General features: G+C 45.7%; 1 protein-coding gene across 1 annotated transcript in view; it reads left to right on the top strand.

Annotated features, from left to right (window-relative positions):
- The window catches only part of LOC107373288 (receptor-type tyrosine-protein phosphatase mu), a gene marked incomplete in the record, with an annotated part of 175,322 nt that overhangs the window by 111,077 nt on the left and 40,760 nt on the right, over positions 1 to 23,485 (top strand). The window contains 3 exon segments of the mRNA XM_070553545.1: positions 936 to 1,010; positions 3,137 to 3,163; positions 8,148 to 8,338. Coding sequence (XP_070409646.1) covers positions 936 to 1,010; positions 3,137 to 3,163; positions 8,148 to 8,338 — 293 coding nt within the window.

The following is a 23,485-nucleotide window of genomic DNA, read 5'->3' as shown; positions in this document are numbered from 1 at the left end:
GGGCCGCTCATGATTATTCTTGTTTTCACCAAATGAAGTCTGTTCAGTCGAGCAACCCTAACCCTAACCGGGAGGTGCACACGGGGCTGATGCCTCTTCATTGCACCCTGTAAGAATGCAGCGTAAGCCAGTATGAGGATGAAGCAGAATGTGGCTCTCAGACTGGACCGTAAGGTGAACAGAACTGTCTCTGTCTCTCATCAAATTCATTTAAAAACCCTTCAACTCCTTGCTAATGCTGCGGTTACCTGTTACCTGGCAGGTGTTGTTCCTACCCCTGTGTGAAAGGGCTGTAAAGATAGAGCTGAGCTTACAAGATGACATGATGGAAATAACAAATGGTGGTTGGTAGAAACGAGGGAGACGTGAGGAAGCTGGACTTCAGACAAGACCATGTGAAACCAAACTGAACTCATGTTTGGATCAAATCTTCTCGTGGTTTCAGTAAAAGCACAGATGAAGGGACGTTGTTCTTCTTTTACCACTTTATTCTCACGTCTTCTGTCTCATGTCCATCTCACCATCGTGCTCTGCTTAAACCTCTCATGTCATAGAGGTGGGTGCATTTGTTTCCTGACATTATAAACTAGATGATAAGATACAGGTGAGAGAACGAAGCAGACACAATGGAGTGGACATGAGGAGATGGATAAGGTGTGGGTCTTGGTCAGAACAGGAGGAATGTCTGAATCGTGTAGTACCGGAGTGTTGGAGATGTAGAGGAGCGAGGAGCTGACCTTCCCTCAGGTTTCCTCCTCCTCCAGCTGCCTGGCCTCCTTCCTATTGGTCCTCCCATTTCCTGTCTGGACTCGTGAAGCTTGTGTTGCTGCATCAGAGGAAAAGTGTGTTTTCTGGATTCAGTTTCATTTGTTTCATGTTCATCACGGATTCAAATATCAAGGAAGGTCAAAGGTGTCATGTGTGTCCCTGTGCAGCTGTGTCGTCTCCCTCCTCCTTCACCCTGAAGACCAACACCATCAGCACCACCGTTCCCAAGTCCTATTACCCAGGTAACACACACACACACACACACACACACACACACTCCCGTGAGACAGGACCCGCATTCATATTTCTAAAATGAACTGAAACTGTAAATGCTACGAATGTTTGGACTGTTTTCAATCAAACCGTTATTCACTTCAGTGTGAGTGATTAAAACAGCAGCCACAGCTCCATCTTCGGTCCGTAGTGGTCGGGTAAAGGACAGCGGGAGCTGAGGCTGAGAACATGGAGCACGTTTTAGAACATCCCCAGGTCTCAGACCATAGAGAAGAATCAAAACCCACCCGACTTGTGACGAAGCTCCCTCAGACACGCCCAGGAGATAAAGTGACTCAGAGACCGGTGTCCTGCAGGTGGTGCTGTTGTCAGTAGTTTTATTTTTCACCTGTTTTTAAATGGTTGTATTTGCTATAAACCAATCCCGAAGAGCTGTGAGAAAGCATCGCTGTCCTAGGAACAGAGAAGAGAAGCGTTGCATCATCCACGTGTGACGGCAGCAGAACGTACGGTTCAGGCTCCTAACGTTATTTACGCTAAAGTTGGGGGAAATGCAACTAATCAGTCAACCAATCAGATTTTATTTATAAAGAGCTTTTCAAGCAAAGTGCTTTACAGAATTACAATTACCCCAACTTCCCATAACAGATTAAAATCATTAAAAGCCATATGTACGCACACACACACACACCTACACACACACACACACGCGCGCGCGCACACACACACACACACACACACACACACCTACACACACACACACACACACACACACACACACACCTACACACACACACACGCACACACACGCGCGCACACACACACACACCTACACACACACACACACACACACACACACACACACACACACACACACACACCTACACACACACACACATACACACACACACACACACACCTACACACACACACACACACACACACACACACCTACACACACACACACACACACCTACACACACACACACACACCTACACACACACACACACACACACCTACACACATACACACACACACACACACACACCCCTACACACACACACACACACACACACACACACACACACACACACACACACACACACACCTACACACACACACACACACCTACACACACACACACACACCTACACACACACACACACACACACACACACCTACACACACACACACACACACCTACACACACACACACACACACACCTACACACATACACACACACACACACACACCTACACACACACACACACACACACACCCCTACACACACACACACACACACACACACACACACACACCTACACACACACACACCTACACACACACACCTACACACACACACACACACACACACACACACACACACACACACACACACACACACACACAAGTAAAAATTATATTAGGCTGAGTCCAGATGAGCCAAGTAAGGTAAGGCAAGGAAACGCCATCAGAGGAGCCGTCTGCCCCGGCAGCATCAGGTCCTCCACTCTTAAGTCAGGGTGCTCAGTGGAGGGGGGGCATAGACCCCCACCTCCACTTAAACACTACCTGTAAAGCGCCCAGGAAGCTACAGTCGACCAGCGCCCCCGGGGCAGAGGGCCCCTACAGAGGAAACACTGGATTAAAATGAGTACAAATATGAAAATAGAAGAGCTAATATAAATGACTAAAGTAAGAAAATGATAATAGATAATATCATGTGGACTGTCAAATAATAATATTAAATAATGAAATGGTGCTAAAATATAATCGTGTAAAACGAGAAATGAAGCTATAATAAATATTTAGATAAAAGCTAACCTTAAGGGGAGGGTCTTGAGCCTGGACTTCACAGCAGGTGGGTTTTAGACGGAAACCTTTCTGGTCTGAGACCTGAGGACGTCCTACAGCGAACATGTTACAAGAACTCAGCTCACATAGCAAAACGTTCCCTCCTGATTCAGTAGATGTTCATCCTACGTCTGCGTGAAGTTCAGATGCCGTTCCTCTGACGTTCAGCAGATGTTTTTCCAGCTCTGTGAAGATTTTGGTGCAGCAGGTCTAAGGTGCACTTTCTCTTCTTTGTCTTTCCTCTTTGTTTCCCGCCTCTCCTCTTCTCCTGGGAGCAGATCCCTTCGTTCCAACCGCCATCCTGGGTGAGATCATCTCCTTTGTTTACTTTGTTGAACAGATGGTCTCAGCTGTGCAGGTAGACAGGCAGGAAGTGCTTAATGGACAGATGAGAGCTAGACAGGTAGAGCCTGGAAGGGCAGGAGAGACAGGTGAAAGCAACAGACAGACAGAGAGACTCTGGCTTCCATCCATCACTGCTTGCTTCTTCTTCAGCTGTTTGAAGTTTTGTTACCTGAAGGTTTCACGTCCATTCATCGTTTTTAGATTATTTAGGTTGTTTTATGGTTCCTGCAGCTTTAATTAGTGACACTGATTTTATTGTGATGCTAATTCCTGTCATGCTTTTGTTTTTGAACTAATGTTTTATCGTCTTTCATGGATGATTGTGTTGTGTGTTTATTAGTTTTGCTCGGCAGCCTGTTGATTATTTGTTGTTTATCTGGTTTGGTTTGTTTCTCAACCGCGACCTTGGGCTTCACTCCATCCACACATCCACAACATTCCTGCGTGTTTTGTTGTCTGTCTGTGACCTCCGACCTCTGCATGGACACATCGTGCACATGTGGACAGGGGAAGGAACGCATAAACAAACACAAAAATGGCACCATAGGAGGCAGGAAGTCTTTACTGTGACCACCCCAAAGTCTTAGATGTTTGTGGAACTCTAAGTTGTACCAGGAAGTGTAAAATCAGCAGAACGCTGATCCAAACACAGATTATGGGTTGATTTCCTTCATTAGACTGAACTCAACTCGGTCAGCTTTCACTACTTCTCCCTCAGGATTTAGAGAAACACATGAATACATTAGCTCCATTTAGCTCAGTGTCAGTGGCCACTAACCACACCCACCAATGATGTCATCAGACCCAGGAATTGCTTCAGCACCCGTGGCTCAGAAGGTAGAGATGATTTTCGAGCGTGACCTGGCCCAGGAAGGCAGCAGGAGAACGAGACGTAGTCACGCGTTACGACTAAAGCCCAGCGACGAAGAACGTCTCTAACCAGAACAAACGTGTCCTCCTGCATCAACCCATCAACGCTTTTCTAAACCCGGAACAGCCCACACCCAATCCAGCAGAGTTTCTCCTCATGTCAGAAAAACTCTTTGGGCATTTGTTTGCACTTCACTCACACTCATTCGTCTCAAGCCTGTTTCAAAGAACAATGGCGCCACTTTTCCACGAAGCAGAGGCGGCACCAGGGAGCCCCGGTAGTTTAAACAGTGGGGTACAAAGGGGTGAGGGGGTGGCCTTGGCACTGCCTCAGACTTCCTCGTAGCTTAGACGTAACTCGTTCTTCATCCCCATTGAAGCCACGCTCCTTCCTCCAAACGGTGGATGTCCCTCACAGTCCCTTTGAACTCTGCTGATGTGAGGAGCTTCAGCTCTAAAGGCCAGAAGCTCCTGGATCTCTGCATCGATCCAATTTGCCGCCTCAGCAGATTCTGTTTACAAATGAAAAGTAATCTCCCCGTATTTGATTTAATTTTCATTATTGTTGCTAGCCAGGGCTTGGTGGACATTCCCCATTTGTGTAGCAGTAGCTCTCCTCTCAAGCTTGGTGGCACCATGGTGCAATGCTCGCGACTCGCCATGGCGCGTTCATCAGGCAACCTGATATTCCACCACAGCGTGCCTCTTGAACGCAGCTTCAGACTGACTGGTAGTTGACTCACCATCTAATTCAGCTTGTGTGGATGGAGGTGCTCCAACAACACGTAGAGCCTCGATGTAAGCAGGGTGCAGTCAAACCATCTCTGTACTGTCTAACAGGAAGGAAACAGGAAGGTCTGGTATTTGTTTCCTTGTTATATATAAAAGTGTATTTTTGGGTTAAATCTGTGACAAACTAGAGTCTACCATTACCACAGCTCCATAAAACACACTGGACGCCTAAGAAAAGGAAACCAGGACCTAAACTCATATGTCCCGGTTAGCATAGAGTGGACAATAGCGCTACATCAGTTTGACTCATGCTAGCATTGTGCTAACAGTTCACTAGCTTAGTTCCACGCTAAAGCTAAAGTTGTTGCTTATCTCGTTTCTCTTCTTCTTTTTCTTCTTCTTCTCTTCTATCTTTCCCTATGTAGTGCCCATTAATGGTAAGTGGTTACATTTGGGGTTAAAGGGGAGGGGCCTATGTTTCAGGGTGTCTGTCACTGCTGAGCATGGAGCCACACCCACCACCACTCCAATGTCATCAACTAAAGTGACAAGAACTCATTTTTTTCTCTGTGAAAGTATGGCATCACAGTTCTAGACCCTCCCACCATTTCACCGTGAACCAATCAGGTTCAAGCATTTCCCTTCTGATTGGTTGATGTTTGTTTCACATCCATCTGGTCACAGACCACTGCCTCCATCACATCACCCATGTCCTCACCATGACTGGTTGGGCTTTTTAGAAAGAGAATTTCTGATTGGTGAGTCAGCCCCAAGTCTAGCCAATAAGAGCAGAGCTAGAGAGTGTAGTGGAGGATCAGTCTGCCATGCATTTGCTCAAATGTTCATGAAAGAGTGATGGTGTATCGACCTTTAAGGTCAGAGGTCCAGTTCAAACTATTTCTTAACAAAGAAACTTGTTCTTTTCCAGGACTTTGAACGTTCAGATGTTCTAACTGCAGCTCTTAGTTACTATTGTTAATCAGCACACTGGTCTAACTGGACCAGTCCTGTGGCCCACTGATCCTGACCGACAACTTCAGTCTTGCTGTTCTGGAACTGGTCTGGATCTGGACCAGTGATTGGTTTCGGTCCAGACCAGCATTTGGTCTGTGTTGGTCAGTAGACAAACTGTGACTGAAGGTGTTGACTGGCAGATTCTTAAATCGGTTGCTTTGGAGGGAACGGACGCCATCATCATTCTCTCTTCAGTCATGTGATGTCATTTATTTCTGCTGTAAGACTCTCGTAGGCCTGAAAGCAGACCATGTCTCATTATTTGTCAGGCCGGTCACTCTGGATTGCTTTGGACAGACTCTGTACAGTATCATTATTACATTACTCCGGTTTGCCCAGTTAGAAGTAGAAATACTTTCAGTTGGAATGGTGAACATTAAGGGTTCGTCTGTTGGAGAATTTGGGGAAATTAAAACTTCTTCTGCACCTAAATAGGACAACCCCAGTGTTTGGTGTGTAAACCCCAGCTCCTGGAAACATAAGCGAACGTAGAACCAGGTGGATTCGTTCAAGTGGATGGATCATCTGATCTCTTGAACTGGAACCTTGCTGATAATGTTCCTGGTGTTTTCTTACAGTTAAACAGTCTGCTTTACGTTCTGAGGCTTCAGCTGCTCTGAATGTCCTTCCAGGCTGATAGAGCAGGGCCACGTGACGGGACTGTGGTCGTCTGGAACCACTGGGTGGAAGGACCCTAGCAGTACAGGAATTTAGGGTGAATCTTGCAAGACTCGAGTAGTCAAGCCCCCACTTCACACCGGGTGCAACTGTGGCACATTACGGCAGCAGCGTAGTTTACGTGCATGCTCCTCGGCACATCGGTCCACACCAGAAGCCTGTCAGGCATGGAACAGTTCAGCCGCTGTCCGTGTAGTTGGACTCGCAAGACCACAAAATTACGGGGAGACATTATGTTGTACTCTTTAAAAGAACTTTATTTATGTCAAAGGATTTTAAACTCGCCATACACTCCCATAACTGTTGATATAATGGTCCATGTCTTCTGGATCTTGGTGTTGTCTCTGTATAACGAGTGTGTGGTGTCATATATGATGTTAGTTATTTATCCAGATGAGTGGTCTGAGAACTCGTTCTCATGTCCAGCGAGGATCTGGCCCAGAGGCAGCAGACACAGTTAGCTTTACACCACAGAGAGACAGGTGAGACGAACAGGTGGACACAAAGATGGAGGGCTGTTCTCATGTATAACACGTACGAGCGGTCGGAACAGACCTGAATACGTCTTTCATACTCAGAAGCAGGAACACTGATCAGAAACTATTGATCACCATGAATTATTGAAGGTAGATAATGGGATGTAGGCAGGGAGCTTCCGTGGTTCTGCAGCTCGTTCCAGTCGCTGGAAGCAGCAAACTGGAATGAGGAGCAGCCGAAGGAGGTGCGAGCTTTGGGAAACAGGTTGGTGATAACAGACTTACCAGAGGCGTGTGAATGTGTGTGCGTGGGTAAATGACTGTTTGTTGTAAAGTGCCTCAGAGGGTTTACAAACCCTCGAAGGGACTGTATCAGGTAAAGACTATTCACCAGCTTTACCTGACAGTATCGGCTTCCTACTTCATGAGTTCTCGTCTGCTGGAGCGGTGACGTGATGTTCATCCAGTATCCGGTGTTGGGTAGGATTCTGGTAGTCTGAGGCTTCAGAGTGGAGGATGGCTGCTTATACTGAGCCAGGATTCTCTGGAGGTTTCTTCCTGTTAAAAGGGAGTTTTCCTCTCCACTGTCGCTGCATGCTTGCTTAGTATGAGGATTGCTGTATAGTCTCTGACACTAGTCAGTGACTCGATGCAATTTGCTGGGTTCCTTATATAGGAAACATTATTTCTGATTGGCTTAATGAACTGAACTGAATTAGAATGTTTATTATGTGAAGTGCCTTGAGACGACTCTGGTCGTGATTTGGCGCTTTATAAATAAAGTTGAATTGAATTGAATTGAACTGAATTGAACTGTCAGTCTGAGGCATCAGGGTGACTGGGTAGGACTCTGGTCTCTGATCGTTTGAGGCTGTACAGTACATCTGGTACTACTCAAACATACATCCTTGAGTTCAATCCAAATTTAGTCCTAAACTGTCGAGTCTGTTCAGAATGAACCAGAACCCTCATTCGTTTGTGGGGTTTTCTTTCATATTAATCAGAGAAGATCCAGGGCGCCTGTGTGTGTGAGCTCTTGGACTGTATTTAACTTCTTCTTTGAGTCCTGAGTCTTCTTTCTAAATGAGCCTGGTCCAGTCTGTCATGACTTTATCATGTCTTGAAATCCATCTAGTGTCTCAACCATTTCCAATTCCCTCTGTTCTTTCTGCAGACGACAGCCACACCATGACCAGTGAAACCAGCAGTCTGGTCCAGTCCCACTATAAGCAGCGGGAGGCGGAGCGAGAGGCACTGCCCTACCAGACTGGTCAGCTCCACCCAGCCATCAGGGTTGCTGACCTGCTGCAGCACATCACTCAGATGAAGTGTGCAGAGGGCTACGGCTTCAAGGAGGAATACGAGGTAAGACCACATGCACAGAGTAATGCCCCCACCAGTGGGAGCTAGAATCAGCCAGCGGTGGCTTCCCACGCGTGTGATTCATCATCCGTCTGGATGCAGTGAAGTAAACATCTCCTCACACTGCTCCAGCTGCAGCAGTGTGAGGAGAACACAAACTTCTCAGTGGGACAACAGGAAGCTGTGTGCTTCATATCAGAGTCTCTTACAGCAAAACTGCTCAGGGCTGCCGTTGTTTACTAAATTAAGGAGGACACCACAAACGCTTGTCCCGCCCACATCCTCAGAGACCTCCTTGTGCCTGAGAAGGCTGTGTGAACAAAACCTGGCCGCGCTGGGATGAGCCGACCCGACCCAGTCCAGGCTCACCCAGATGTGAAAGTCACATGATCATTACATACACGATTACTGTAAATGCTCTACAGATCATCTTTTCAGCTAACCCTGTTTTGTGCTGTGGTGCACTCACAAGCACATTGAGCCTGCTCTGATGATACATCCAGGCTTTCAGACATGTTGGTTTGTCTTGCTCTGACTTTCAGAGACAAACTAGCACGCTGCCTGTTGAGCGGGACGTGTGTCCAGCCTAAAAGCAAGTTAACGGAAGAGTGCAGTATGCGTATCCTCCGTCATCAATGTTTATTTTAAAGTCACTTTTTATCCGTGAGTTTTGCCGAGTTTCTAAACACCGCCCCCTACAGGACCCAACCAGAAAAATCTTATTTTCATCATCGTTTGTGTCTCAGGCTTTTACAATCATAGGACCATGTCAAATTACACACACACACACACACACACACACACACACACACACACACACACACACACACACACACACACACATTGACCCTGATGCTGATAGGTGGGCTGTAGACTTACTGCTTTATATAGAACCAGGGTTCTGGTTTAGGAAAAGAAACGGGCTCAGAACCAGAACCATGTCCAGTGGGAGGTCCCAGGCCAGTAAACTAAGTTCTTATGATGTTTGCTGATGCTTGGAGGGTTCTGGTGTCACTGCAGTGTGATCAGTCTGTTGTTGTTATCAAAAAGATTAAGAATGGCCCGTAGAGGTCGAGGACACGTGCACTGGGCTGGAGTCCTCTTCAGGACCCATAGGTGGTCATGTGATCATTTAAGCCAATCACCTGACAGAAAGTCACCAAAACAATGACCCGCTCATCTATGTGCTCGGGTCATCAGCTGACCCATCCATAGGATGGATGAGGTGTGTGTGTGTGTATACTTGTTTATATAGAGTTAAGTGGACAGATATTTACTCTAACCTGTGCTGTGAGGACATTTTACATTGTGGGGGCATTCTGCTGGTCCACCCTAAAACTTTAGGGCTATGGTGTGAAAAACGTTTTAGTTTAGGTTAGGGTTACGTTAGGTTAGTAATAGAACCTCACTGGTTAGAGACGGGCTCAGTGGAGTCACTAAAATGAATAGAAGTCAAAAGGAGGGTCCACACAGACATATAACTACAGGTGTGTGTGTGTGTGTGTGTGTGTGTGTGTGTGTGTGTGTGTGTGTGTGTGTGTGTGTGTGTGTGTGTGTGTGTGTGTTAACCCAGCTTCATCACTAGAACCCTACTAATGGATGTCACTTACTTGAAAGCACACATTCACAGACAAACACACACACACACACACACACACACACACACACACACACACACACACACACACACACACACGCAAGCATCCCAGGTTTGGCCCATTACCTTGAGGGATAATCTATAATGTATGTCCATATTAGAGAGAGAGAGAGAGGATGTGTGTGTGTGTGTGTGTGTGTGTGTGTGTGTGTGTGTGTGTGTGTGTGTGTGTGTGTGTGTGTGTGTGTGGTTCCTGCTCAAGGCCAGCCCTGAGGGCTGATCCATTATACATACTGAACACACACTCAGAGTGTTTTTCCCTCCATTTGTGGAAAGTTAGAGCTGAAGAGTTCTGTCCGTCCTTCTGTCTGCTTAAGCATGAGGCTGGGAACCGCTCACAACCCAGAGTGTCTCTGTGTGTTTCCGTCCACACCAGTGGACCCAGGACAGTATTCTGATCCGAACCGGGAGGTGCAGGAACGTAAAGTCTTTGAGTCAAGATATGGGAGAAAAAAATCTCAAAGATGTGTGTGTGTGTGTGTGTGTGTGTGTGTGTGTGTTTGTGTGTGTTTAATGATTTCGTGTAGGAGCTGAAGTTGCACATGAAAATGTAAACACAAGTTACAGACATAGTTACACATGCTTAGATCTATCTACCCACAGACAGATCTACACATAGGCTGTGTTCGAGTTGAGCTGCGGCTCACCTGGAAAGCAGACGAGAGCAGACGGAAGCAGCAGGGGGCGTGGCTGAAAGCCGGCGTTTACGTCGGACAGATATCCCTACATGTGTAGCTCGCGGGTGACGATAGCTGAAGATATCGCGTTAGCGTTCATACTTGTTTAATTTTCATTTTTAATTCTGGTGCCTGTTAGCAGCTGAAGCATCCTCACGTGCTTGTGGATATCATATATTGTATATGAAGACATGACTGTAATAATAAGTAAAGGTTAGCAGCTGTAGCTTCAGTGTGCTCATAGGAAACGTGACAAAAGAACACAAATCACATTTCTCTTTATGGCCTATATAGTTGTCATCATCAACGTAACATGATTTACAGAATTCATGTGACCAACTAACATTTCATGTTCTACCACCGGATGTTCGGATCAAAATATGAACCAATCAGATCTTAGATCAGGTGAGAGCCAGGAGTTTCCCGTCATCCTCTAGGTTTAGCAGCCGAGGGAGAGCAACTGCAGCGCCTGGCTCCAAAATCTGCGGCCGCCTTGATCTCACGAGGTTGTCGTTGCCTACGTAGGCATGACGTCAGAGCAAGTCGGACACGAATCTAACCGACATGCACCGCTCGCCGATCACCGCTGGTCTAATCTGCGCAGAACTGGCTCCTCTCGAACACGGCCATAGATACACACACACAGATCTAGATACCCACACACAGATATCTATGTACCTACACGCAGATCTAGATACAAACACGGTTCTAGAAACCCACACACAGATCTAGATACCCACACGCAGATATCTATGTACCTACACACAGATCTAGATACACACACGGTTCTAGATACCCACACACAGATCTAGGCCTAGTCCACACATAGCCATTTTTTTTTTAAAACCCGCCCCTCCAAAACTTGCATCCACACCACCTCGTTTTAAAACAAACTCTGTCCACACGTACCCGGACAAATACGTTGTTAAGGACATGCCAGACCTGTAGGCGGCAGTACTTCCCCCGTTCTTAACCCCGTCCTTCGTCTGTGGTCTTCCTCTAGGAGCAGTAACTCCGCTTGCAAAAACAAACAAGCAAAAAGCGCTTGGACAGTTGATGGATCGGGTAGTGACAGAGCGCAGCTCTGAGGGCTTCCATGCTGTCGGCTAGTGTAAACACAGGTCGCACACGTGATGTCAGCATTTTTATGTCGCGGAAAGTGACGTTGCGGACCTTAAAACTCCGGTTTTGTCCGTCCACACGCAGACACCCAAAACGGAGAAAACTCAGATCTTCACTTTGGCCGGAGTTTTTAAAAAGATCCGTTTTCGTGTGAAAAAACTCTGTTTTCGTGTGGATGACAGGCCAAAACGTAGAAAAATATCTACGTTTTGGCAGATCCCCGGCTACGTGTGGACAGGGCCCTAGATACACACACGGATCTAGATACACACACACTGATCTAGATACACACACACCGATCTAGATACACACACACGGATCTAGATACACACACACGGATCTAGATACACACACACACACCGATCTAGATACACACACACCGATCTAGATACACACACACCGATCTAGATACACACACACCGATCTAGATACACACACACCGATCTAGATACACACACACCGATCTAGATACACACACACCGGTCTAGATACACACACACACCGATCTAGATACACACACACACCGATCTAGATACACACACACTGATCTAGATACACACACACCGATCTAGATACACACACACCGATCTAGATACACACACACCGATCTAGATACACACACACCGATCTAGAAACACACACACCGATCTAGATACACACACACCGATCTAGATACACACACACGGATCTAGATACACACACACGTATCTAGATACACACACACCGATCTAGATACACACACACCGATCTAGATACACACACACTGATTTAGATACAAACACACTGATTTAGATACACACACACCGATCTAGATACACACACACGGATCTAGATACACACACACGGATCTAGATACACACACACACACCGATCTAGATACACACACACGTATCTAGATACACACACACTGATCTAGATACACACACACCAATCTAGATACACACACACCGATCTAGATACACACACACCGATCTAGATACACACATACCGATCTAGATACACACACACCGATCTGGATACACACACACACCGATCTAGATACACACACACCGATCTAGATACACACACACGGATCTAGATACACACACACCGATCTAGATACACACACACCGATCTAGATACACACACACCGATCTAGATACACACACCGATCTAGATACACACACACCGATCTAGATACACACACACCGATCTAGATACACACACACCGATCTAGATACACACACAACGATCTAGATACACACACACGGATCTAGATACACACACACGGATCTAGATACACACACACACACCGATCTAGATACACACACACACCGATCTAGATACACACACACCGATCTAGATACACACACACCGATCTAGATACACACACACCGATCTAGATACACACACACCGATTTAGATACACACACACCGATCTAGATACACACACACCGATCTAGATACACACACCGATCTAGATACACACACCGATCTAGATACACACACACCGATCTAGATACACACACACCGATCTAGATACACACACACCGATCTAGATACACGCACACCGATCTAGATACACGCACACCGGTCTAGATACACACACACACCGATCTAGATACACACACACCGATCTAGATACACACACACCGATCTAGATACACACACACCGATCTAGATACACACACACCGATCTAGATACACACACACCGATCTAGATACACACACACCGATCTAGATACACACACACCGATCTAGATACACACACACGGATCTAGATACACACACACGGATCTAGATACACACACACGGATCTAGATACACACACACGGATCTAGATACACACACACACACCGATCTAGATACACACACACGTTTCTAGATACACACACACCGATCTAGATACACACACACGGATCTAGATACACACACACCGATCTAGATACACACACACCGATCTAGATACACACACACCGATCTAGATACACACACACCGATCTAGATACACACACACCGATCTAGATACACACACACCGATCTAGATACACACACACGTATCTAGATACACACACACCGATCTAGATACACACACACCGATCTAGATACACACACACCGATCTAGATACACACACACGGATCTAGATACACACACACGGATCTAGATACACACACACGGATCTAGATACACACACACACACCGATCTAGATACACACACACGTTTCTAGATACACACACACCGATCTAGATACACACACACCGATCTAGATACACACACACCGATCTAGATACACACACACCGATCTAGATACACACACACCGATCTAGATACACACACACGGATCTAGATACACACACACCGATCTAGATACACACACACGGATCTAGATACACACACACGGATCTAGATACACACACACACACCGATCTAGATACACACACACCGATCTAGATACACACACACCGATCTAGATACACACACACCGATCTAGATACACACACACCGATCTAGATACACACACACCGGTCTAGATACACACACACCGATCTAGATACACACACACACCGATCTAGATACACACACACCGATCTAGATACACACACACCGATCTAGAGAGACACACACCGATCTAGAGACACACACACCGATCTAGAGACACACACACCGATCTAGAGACACACACACGGATCTAGATACACACACACGGATCTAGATACACACACACCGATCTAGATACACACACACCGATCTAGATACACACACACTGATTTAGATACACACACACCGATCTAGATACACACACACGGATCTAGATACACACACACCGATCTAGATACGCACACACCGATCTAGATACACACACACACCGATCTAGATACACACACACGGATCTAGATACACACACACGTATCTAGATACACACACACCGATCTAGATACACACACACCGATCTAGATACACACACACCGATCTAGATACACACACACGGATCTAGATACACACACACGGATCTAGATACACACACACACACCGATCTAGATACACACACACGTTTCTAGATGCACACACACCGATCTAGATACACACACACCGATCTAGATACACACACACCGATCTAGATACACACACACCGATCTAGATACACACACACCGATCTAGATACACACACACCGATCTAGATACACACACACCGATCTAGATACACACACACACCGATCTAGATACACACACACCGATCTAGATACACACACACGGATCTAGATACACACACACCGATCTAGATACACACACACCGATCTAGATACACACACACGGATCTAGATACACACACACGGATCTAGATACACACACACACACCGATCTAGATACACACACACTGATTTAGATACACACACACCGATCTAGATACACACACACCGATCTAGATACACACACACCGGTCTAGATACGCACACACACCGATCTAGATACACACACACACCGATCTAGATACACACACACCGATCTAGATACACACACACCGATCTAGATACACACACACCGATCTAGAGAGACACACACCGATCTAGAGACACACACACCGATCTAGAGACACACACACCGATCTAGATACACACACACTGATCTAGATACACACACACCGATCTAGATACACACACACTGATCTAGATACACACACACCGATCTAGATACACACACACGGATCTAGATACACACACAAGGATCTAGATACACCCACACGGATCTAGATACACACACACCGATCTAGATACACACACACCGATCTAGATACACACACACCGATCTAGATACACACACACCGATCTAGATACACACACACCGATCTAGATACACACACACCGATCTAGATACACACACACCGATCTAGATACACACACACCGATCTAGATACACACACACACCGATCTAGATACACACACACGGATCTAGATACACACACACGGATCTAGATACACACACACCGATCTAGATACACACACACCGATCTAGATACACACACACCGATCTAGATACACACACACGGATCTAGATACACACACACGGATCTAGATACACACACACGGATCTAGATACACACACACGGATCTAGATACACACACACGGATCTAGATACACACACACGGATCTAGATACACACACACCGATCTAGATACACACACACGGATCTAGATACACACACACGGATCTAGATACACACACACCGATCTAGATACACACACACGGATCTAGATACACACACACCGATCTAGATACACACACACCGATCTAGATACACACACACCGATCTAGATACACACACACCGATCTAGATACACACACACCGATCTAGATACACACACACACCGATCTAGATACACACACACACCGATCTAGATACACACACACGTATCTAGATACACACACACGTATCTAGATACACACACAAGGATCTAGATACACACACACCGATCTAGATACACACACACCGATCTAGATACACACACACGGATCTAGATACACACACACCGATCTAGATACACACACACCGATCTAGATACACACACACAGATCTAGATACACACACACCGATCTAGATACACACACACACACACCGATCTAGATACACACACACACACCGATCTAGATACACACACACCGATCTAGATACACACACACCGATCTAGATACACACACACCGATCTAGATACACACACACCGATCTAGATACACACATACGGATCTAGATACACACACACGGATCTAGATACACACACACCGATCTAGATACACACACACCGATCTAGATACACACACACCGATCTAGATACACACACACCGATCTAGATACACACACACGTATCTAGATACACACACACGTATCTAGATACACACACACGTATCTAGATACACACACAAGGATCTAGATACACACACACGTATCTAGATACACACACACCGATCTAGATACACACACACGGATCTAGATACACACACACACCGATCTAGATACACACACACACCGATCTAGATACACACACACCGATCTAGATACACACACACCGATCTAGATACACACACACGGATCTAGATACACACACACGGATCTAGATACACACACACGTATCTAGATACACACACACCGATCTAGATACACACACACCGATCTAGATACACAACCACCGATCTAGATACACACACACCAATCTAGATACACACACACAGATCTAGATACACACACACGGATCTAGAATCACACACACACACCGATCTAGATACACACACACACACCGATCTAGATACACACACACCGATCTAGATACACACACACCGATCTAGATACACACACACCGATCTAGATACACACACACCGATCTAGATACACACACCGATCTAGATACACACACACGGATCTAGATACACACACACGGATCTAGATACACACACACCGATCTAGATACACACACACCGATCTAGATACACACACACGGATCTAGATACACACACACCGATCTAGATACACACACACACCGATCTAGATACACACACACCGATCTAGATACACACACACCGATCTAGATACACACACACCGATCTAGATACACACACACCGATCTAGATACACACACACGGATCTAGATACAAACACACCGATCTAGATACACACACACCGATCTAGATACACACACACCGATTTAGATACACACACACCGATCTAGATACACACACACCGATCTAGATACACACACCGATCTAGATACACACACCGATCTAGATACACACACACGGATCTAGATACACACACACCGATCTAGATACACACACACCGATCTAGATACACGCACACCGATCTAGATACACGCACACCGGTCTAGATACACACACACACCGATCTAGATACACACACACCGATCTAGATACACACACACCGATCTAGATACACACACACCGATCTAGATACACACACACCGATCTAGATACACACACACCGATCTAGATACACACACACCGATCTAGATACACACACACCGATCTAGATACACACACACCGATCTAGATACACACACACGGATCTAGATACACACACACGGATCTAGATACACACACACGGATCTAGATACACACACACGGATCTAGATACACACACACACACCGATCTAGATACACACACACGTTTCTAGATACACACACACCGATCTAGATACACACACACGGATCTAGATACACACACACCGATCTAGATACACACACACCGATCTAGATACACACACACCGATCTAGATACACACACACCGATCTAGATACACACACACCGATCTAGATACACACACACGTATCTAGATACACACACACCGATCTAGATACACACACACCGATCTAGATACACACACACCGATCTAGATACACACACACGGATCTAGATACACACACACGGATCTAGATACACACACACGGATCTAGATACACACACACACACCGATCTAGATACACACACACGTTTCTAGATACACACACACCGATCTAGATACACACACACCGATCTAGATACACACACACCGATCTAGATACACACACACCGATCTAGATACACACACACCGATCTAGATACACACACACGGATCTAGATACACACACACCGATCTAGATACACACACACGGATCTAGATACACACACACGGATCTAGATACACACACACACACCGATCTAGATACACACACACCGATCTAGATACACACACACCGATCTAGATACACACACACCGATCTAGATACACACACACCGATCTAGATACACACACACCGGTCTAGATACACACACACCGATCTAGATACACACACACACCGATCTAGATACACACACACCGATCTAGATACACACACACCGATCTAGATACACACACACCGATCTAGAGAGACACACACCGATCTAGAGACACACACACCGATCTAGAGACACACACACCGATCTAGAGACACACACACGGATCTAGATACACACACACGGATCTAGATACACACACACCGATCTAGATACACACACACCGATCTAGATACACACACACTGATTTAGATACACACACACCGATCTAGATACACACACACGGATCTAGATACACACACACCGATCTAGATACGCACACACCGATCTAGATACACACACACACCGATCTAGATACACACACACGGATCTAGATACACACACACGTATCTAGATACACACACACCGATCTAGATACACACACACCGATCTAGATACACACACACCGATCTAGATACACACACACGGATCTAGATACACACACACGGATCTAGATACACACACACACACCGATCTAGATACACACACACGTTTCTAGATGCACACACACCGATCTAGATACACACACACCGATCTAGATACACACACACCGATCTAGATACACACACACCGATCTAGATACACACACACCGATCTAGATACACACACACCGATCTAGATACACACACACCGATCTAGATACACACACACACCGATCTAGATACACACACACCGATCTAGATACACACACACGGATCTAGATACACACACACCGATCTAGATACACACACACCGATCTAGATACACACACACGGATCTAGATACACACACACGGATCTAGATACACACACACACACCGATCTAGATACACACACACTGATTTAGATACACACACACCGATCTAGATACACACACACCGATCTAGATACACACACACCGGTCTAGATACGCACACACACCGATCTAGATACACACACACACCGATCTAGATACACACACACCGATCTAGATACACACACACCGATCTAGATACACACACACCGATCTAGAGAGACACACACCGATCTAGAGACACACACACCGATCTAGAGACACACACACCGATCTAGATACACACACACTGATCTAGATACACACACACCGATCTAGATACACACACACTGATCTAGATACACACACACCGATCTAGATACACACACACGGATCTAGATACACACACAAGGATCTAGATACACCCACACGGATCTAGATACACACACACGGATCTAGATACACACACACCGATCTAGATACACACACACCGATCTAGATACACACACACCGATCTAGATACACACACACCGATCTAGATACACACACACCGATCTAGATACACACACACCGATCTAGATACACACACACCGATCTAGATACACACACACACCGATCTAGATACACACACACGGATCTAGATACACACACACGGATCTAGATACACACACACGGATCTAGATACACACACACCGATCTAGATACACACACACCGATCTAGATACACACACACCGATCTAGATACACACACACGGATCTAGATACACACACACGGATCTAGATACACACACACGGATCTAGATACACACACACGGATCTAGATACACACACACGGATCTAGATACACACACACCGATCTAGATACACACACACCGATCTAGATACACACACACGGATCTAGATACACACACACGGATCTAGATACACACACACCGATCTAGATACACACACACGGATCTAGATACACACACACCGATCTAGATACACACACACCGATCTAGATACACACACACCGATCTAGATACACACACACCGATCTAGATACACACACACCGATCTAGATACACACACACACCGATCTAGATACACACACACGTATCTAGATACACACACACGTATCTAGATACACACACAAGGATCTAGATACACACACACCGATCTAGATACACACACACCGATCTAGATACACACACACGGATCTAGATACACACACACCGATCTAGATACACACACACCGATCTAGATACACACACACAGATCTAGATACACACACACCGATCTAGATACACACACACACACACCGATCTAGATACACACACACACACCGATCTAGATACACACACACCGATCTAGATACACACACACCGATCTAGATACACACACACCGATCTAGACACACACACACCGATCTAGATACACACATACGGATCTAGATACACACACACGGATCTAGATACACACACACCGATCTAGATACACACACACCGATCTAGATACACACACACCGATCTAGATACACACACACCGATCTAGATACACACACACGTATCTAGATACACACACACGTATCTAGATACACACACACGTATCTAGATACACACACAAGGATCTAGATACACACACACGTATCTAGATACACACACACCGATCTAGATACACACACACCAATCTAGATACACACACACAGATCTAGATACACACACACGGATCTAGATACACACACACACCGATCTAGATACACACACACACCGATCTAGATACACACACACCGATCTAGATACACACACACCGATCTAGATACACACACACGGATCTAGATACACACACACGGATCTAGATACACACACACGTATCTGGATACACACACACCGATCTAGATACACACACACCGATCTAGATACACACACACCGATCTAGATACACAACCACCGATCTAGATACACACACACCAATCTAGATACACACACACAGATCTAGATACACACACACGGATCTAGAATCACACACACACACCGATCTAGATACACACACACACACCGATCTAGATACACACACACCGATCTAGATACACACACACCGATCTAGATACACACACACCGATCTAGATACACACACACCGATCTAGATACACACACCGATCTAGATACACACACACGGATCTAGATACACACACACGGATCTAGATACACACACACCGATCTAGATACACACACACCGATCTAGATACACACACACGGATCTAGATACACACACACCGATCTAGATACACACACACACCGATCTAGATACACACACACCGATCTAGATACACACACACCGATCTAGATACACACACACCGATCTAGATACACACACACCGATCTAGATACACACACACGGATCTAGATACACACACACCGATCTAGATACACACACACCGATCTAGATACACACACACCGATCTAGATACACACACACCGATCTAGATACACACACACCGATCTAGATACACACACACCGATCTAGATACACACACACCGATCTAGATACACACACACCGATCTAGATACACACACACCGATCTAGATACACACACACGGATCTAGATACACACAGACCGATCTAGATACACACACACGGATCTAGATACACACACACGGATCTAGATACACACACACGGATCTAGATACACACACACCGATCTAGATACACACACACCGATCTAGATACACACACACCGATCTAGATACACACACACCGATCTAGATACACACACACTGATCTAGATACACACACACTGATCTAGATACACACACACTGATCTAGATACACACACACTGATCTAGATACACACACACTGATCTAGATACACACACACGGATCTAGATACACACACACCGATCTAGATACACACACACCGATCTAGATACACACACACCGATCTAGATACACACACACCGATCTAGATACACACACACGGATCTAGATACACACACACCGATCTAGATACACACACACCGATCTAGATACACACAAACCGATCTAGATACACACACACCGATCTAGATACACACACACACACACACCTTATGAGACACTTTTCTCCCCTTACAAAGATCTGGTTACGGGAACCTGTCCTGATCAGAACTTTTTCAGTACCATTGTTGGGTTTTTAAATCCAAGTGTTACAATAATGTAAACTAATTGTTGTTTTGTTCTCTGGAAGCAAACTGGGTTGGTTCTGATGGAGATTAAAGCAAAACAGGCCGGTTATGGTGATAAAGGTAAAGTCACAATTAGTCACACACTGGTGTCATTCATCTGCACATGTGACCCATCGCTGTGGGGAGCGGTGAGCTGCAGCTGTGGCCACACTCTGGAACAATTTGGTGGTTTAGCCCCCAATCCAACCCCTTAAAGCAGACAGGGAAGCGTTGAGTCTCATATTGAAAGTCTTTGGTCTGACCCGACTGGGATTTGAACTCCGATATGCCAGTCTGAGGGCGGTGACTCTACCACTGGGTCCCTGAGTAGGTAGATAATGGGTTTAAGATGGACTAGAACCTTGTTGTTACTTCTCTAATCCAGTACCAGTTTGTTTTGGACCAGAAGTGACGTGTTTGGATGAAGTGGAAGAAGCCATAGTTGGCACTACCGAGATGTCATTTATCTTAAACACAAGTTATTTTCATCAGCCTGAATATGAAACGGTCTGTTTCAGTGAAGCTCCGCCCACGCTCGCCCCAACAAAAGGTACCTGCTGTTCTATTGGCCTTGGTAGTCCAGAGGTTTGAACCCTGGGCTTTCATCTGGTTTTGTCCTGAGCTGACGCCGGTCTGACGTCTGGAGCACGGCCTGGTGACACACCTATTTTTCATCTAGGCGTTTGCAGGCATATAAAAATCTAAATTTGCAGCTGAGACAGTAAAATGCATGAATGCAGCCACAAACAGCTTTGGGGGGTATTGTTCACGAGGAAACAACATGACAAGGTAAAAAGCTCCAAAAGTAGATTTTCCATGATGTAGTTCTTTAATGGGGTCTCATGTGAGGGGTTGGTTCTGTACCGTCTCTGATTTATGATGTTTGACATAAGTTCTGATGAGCTGATCAGCTGATGACTGTTAT

This window comes from Nothobranchius furzeri, chromosome 7, assembly GCF_043380555.1.
Source record: "Nothobranchius furzeri strain GRZ-AD chromosome 7, NfurGRZ-RIMD1, whole genome shotgun sequence".
Taxonomy (NCBI): Eukaryota; Metazoa; Chordata; class Actinopteri; order Cyprinodontiformes; family Nothobranchiidae; genus Nothobranchius; species Nothobranchius furzeri.
This window is presented reverse-complemented; position numbering and strand designations above follow the sequence as displayed.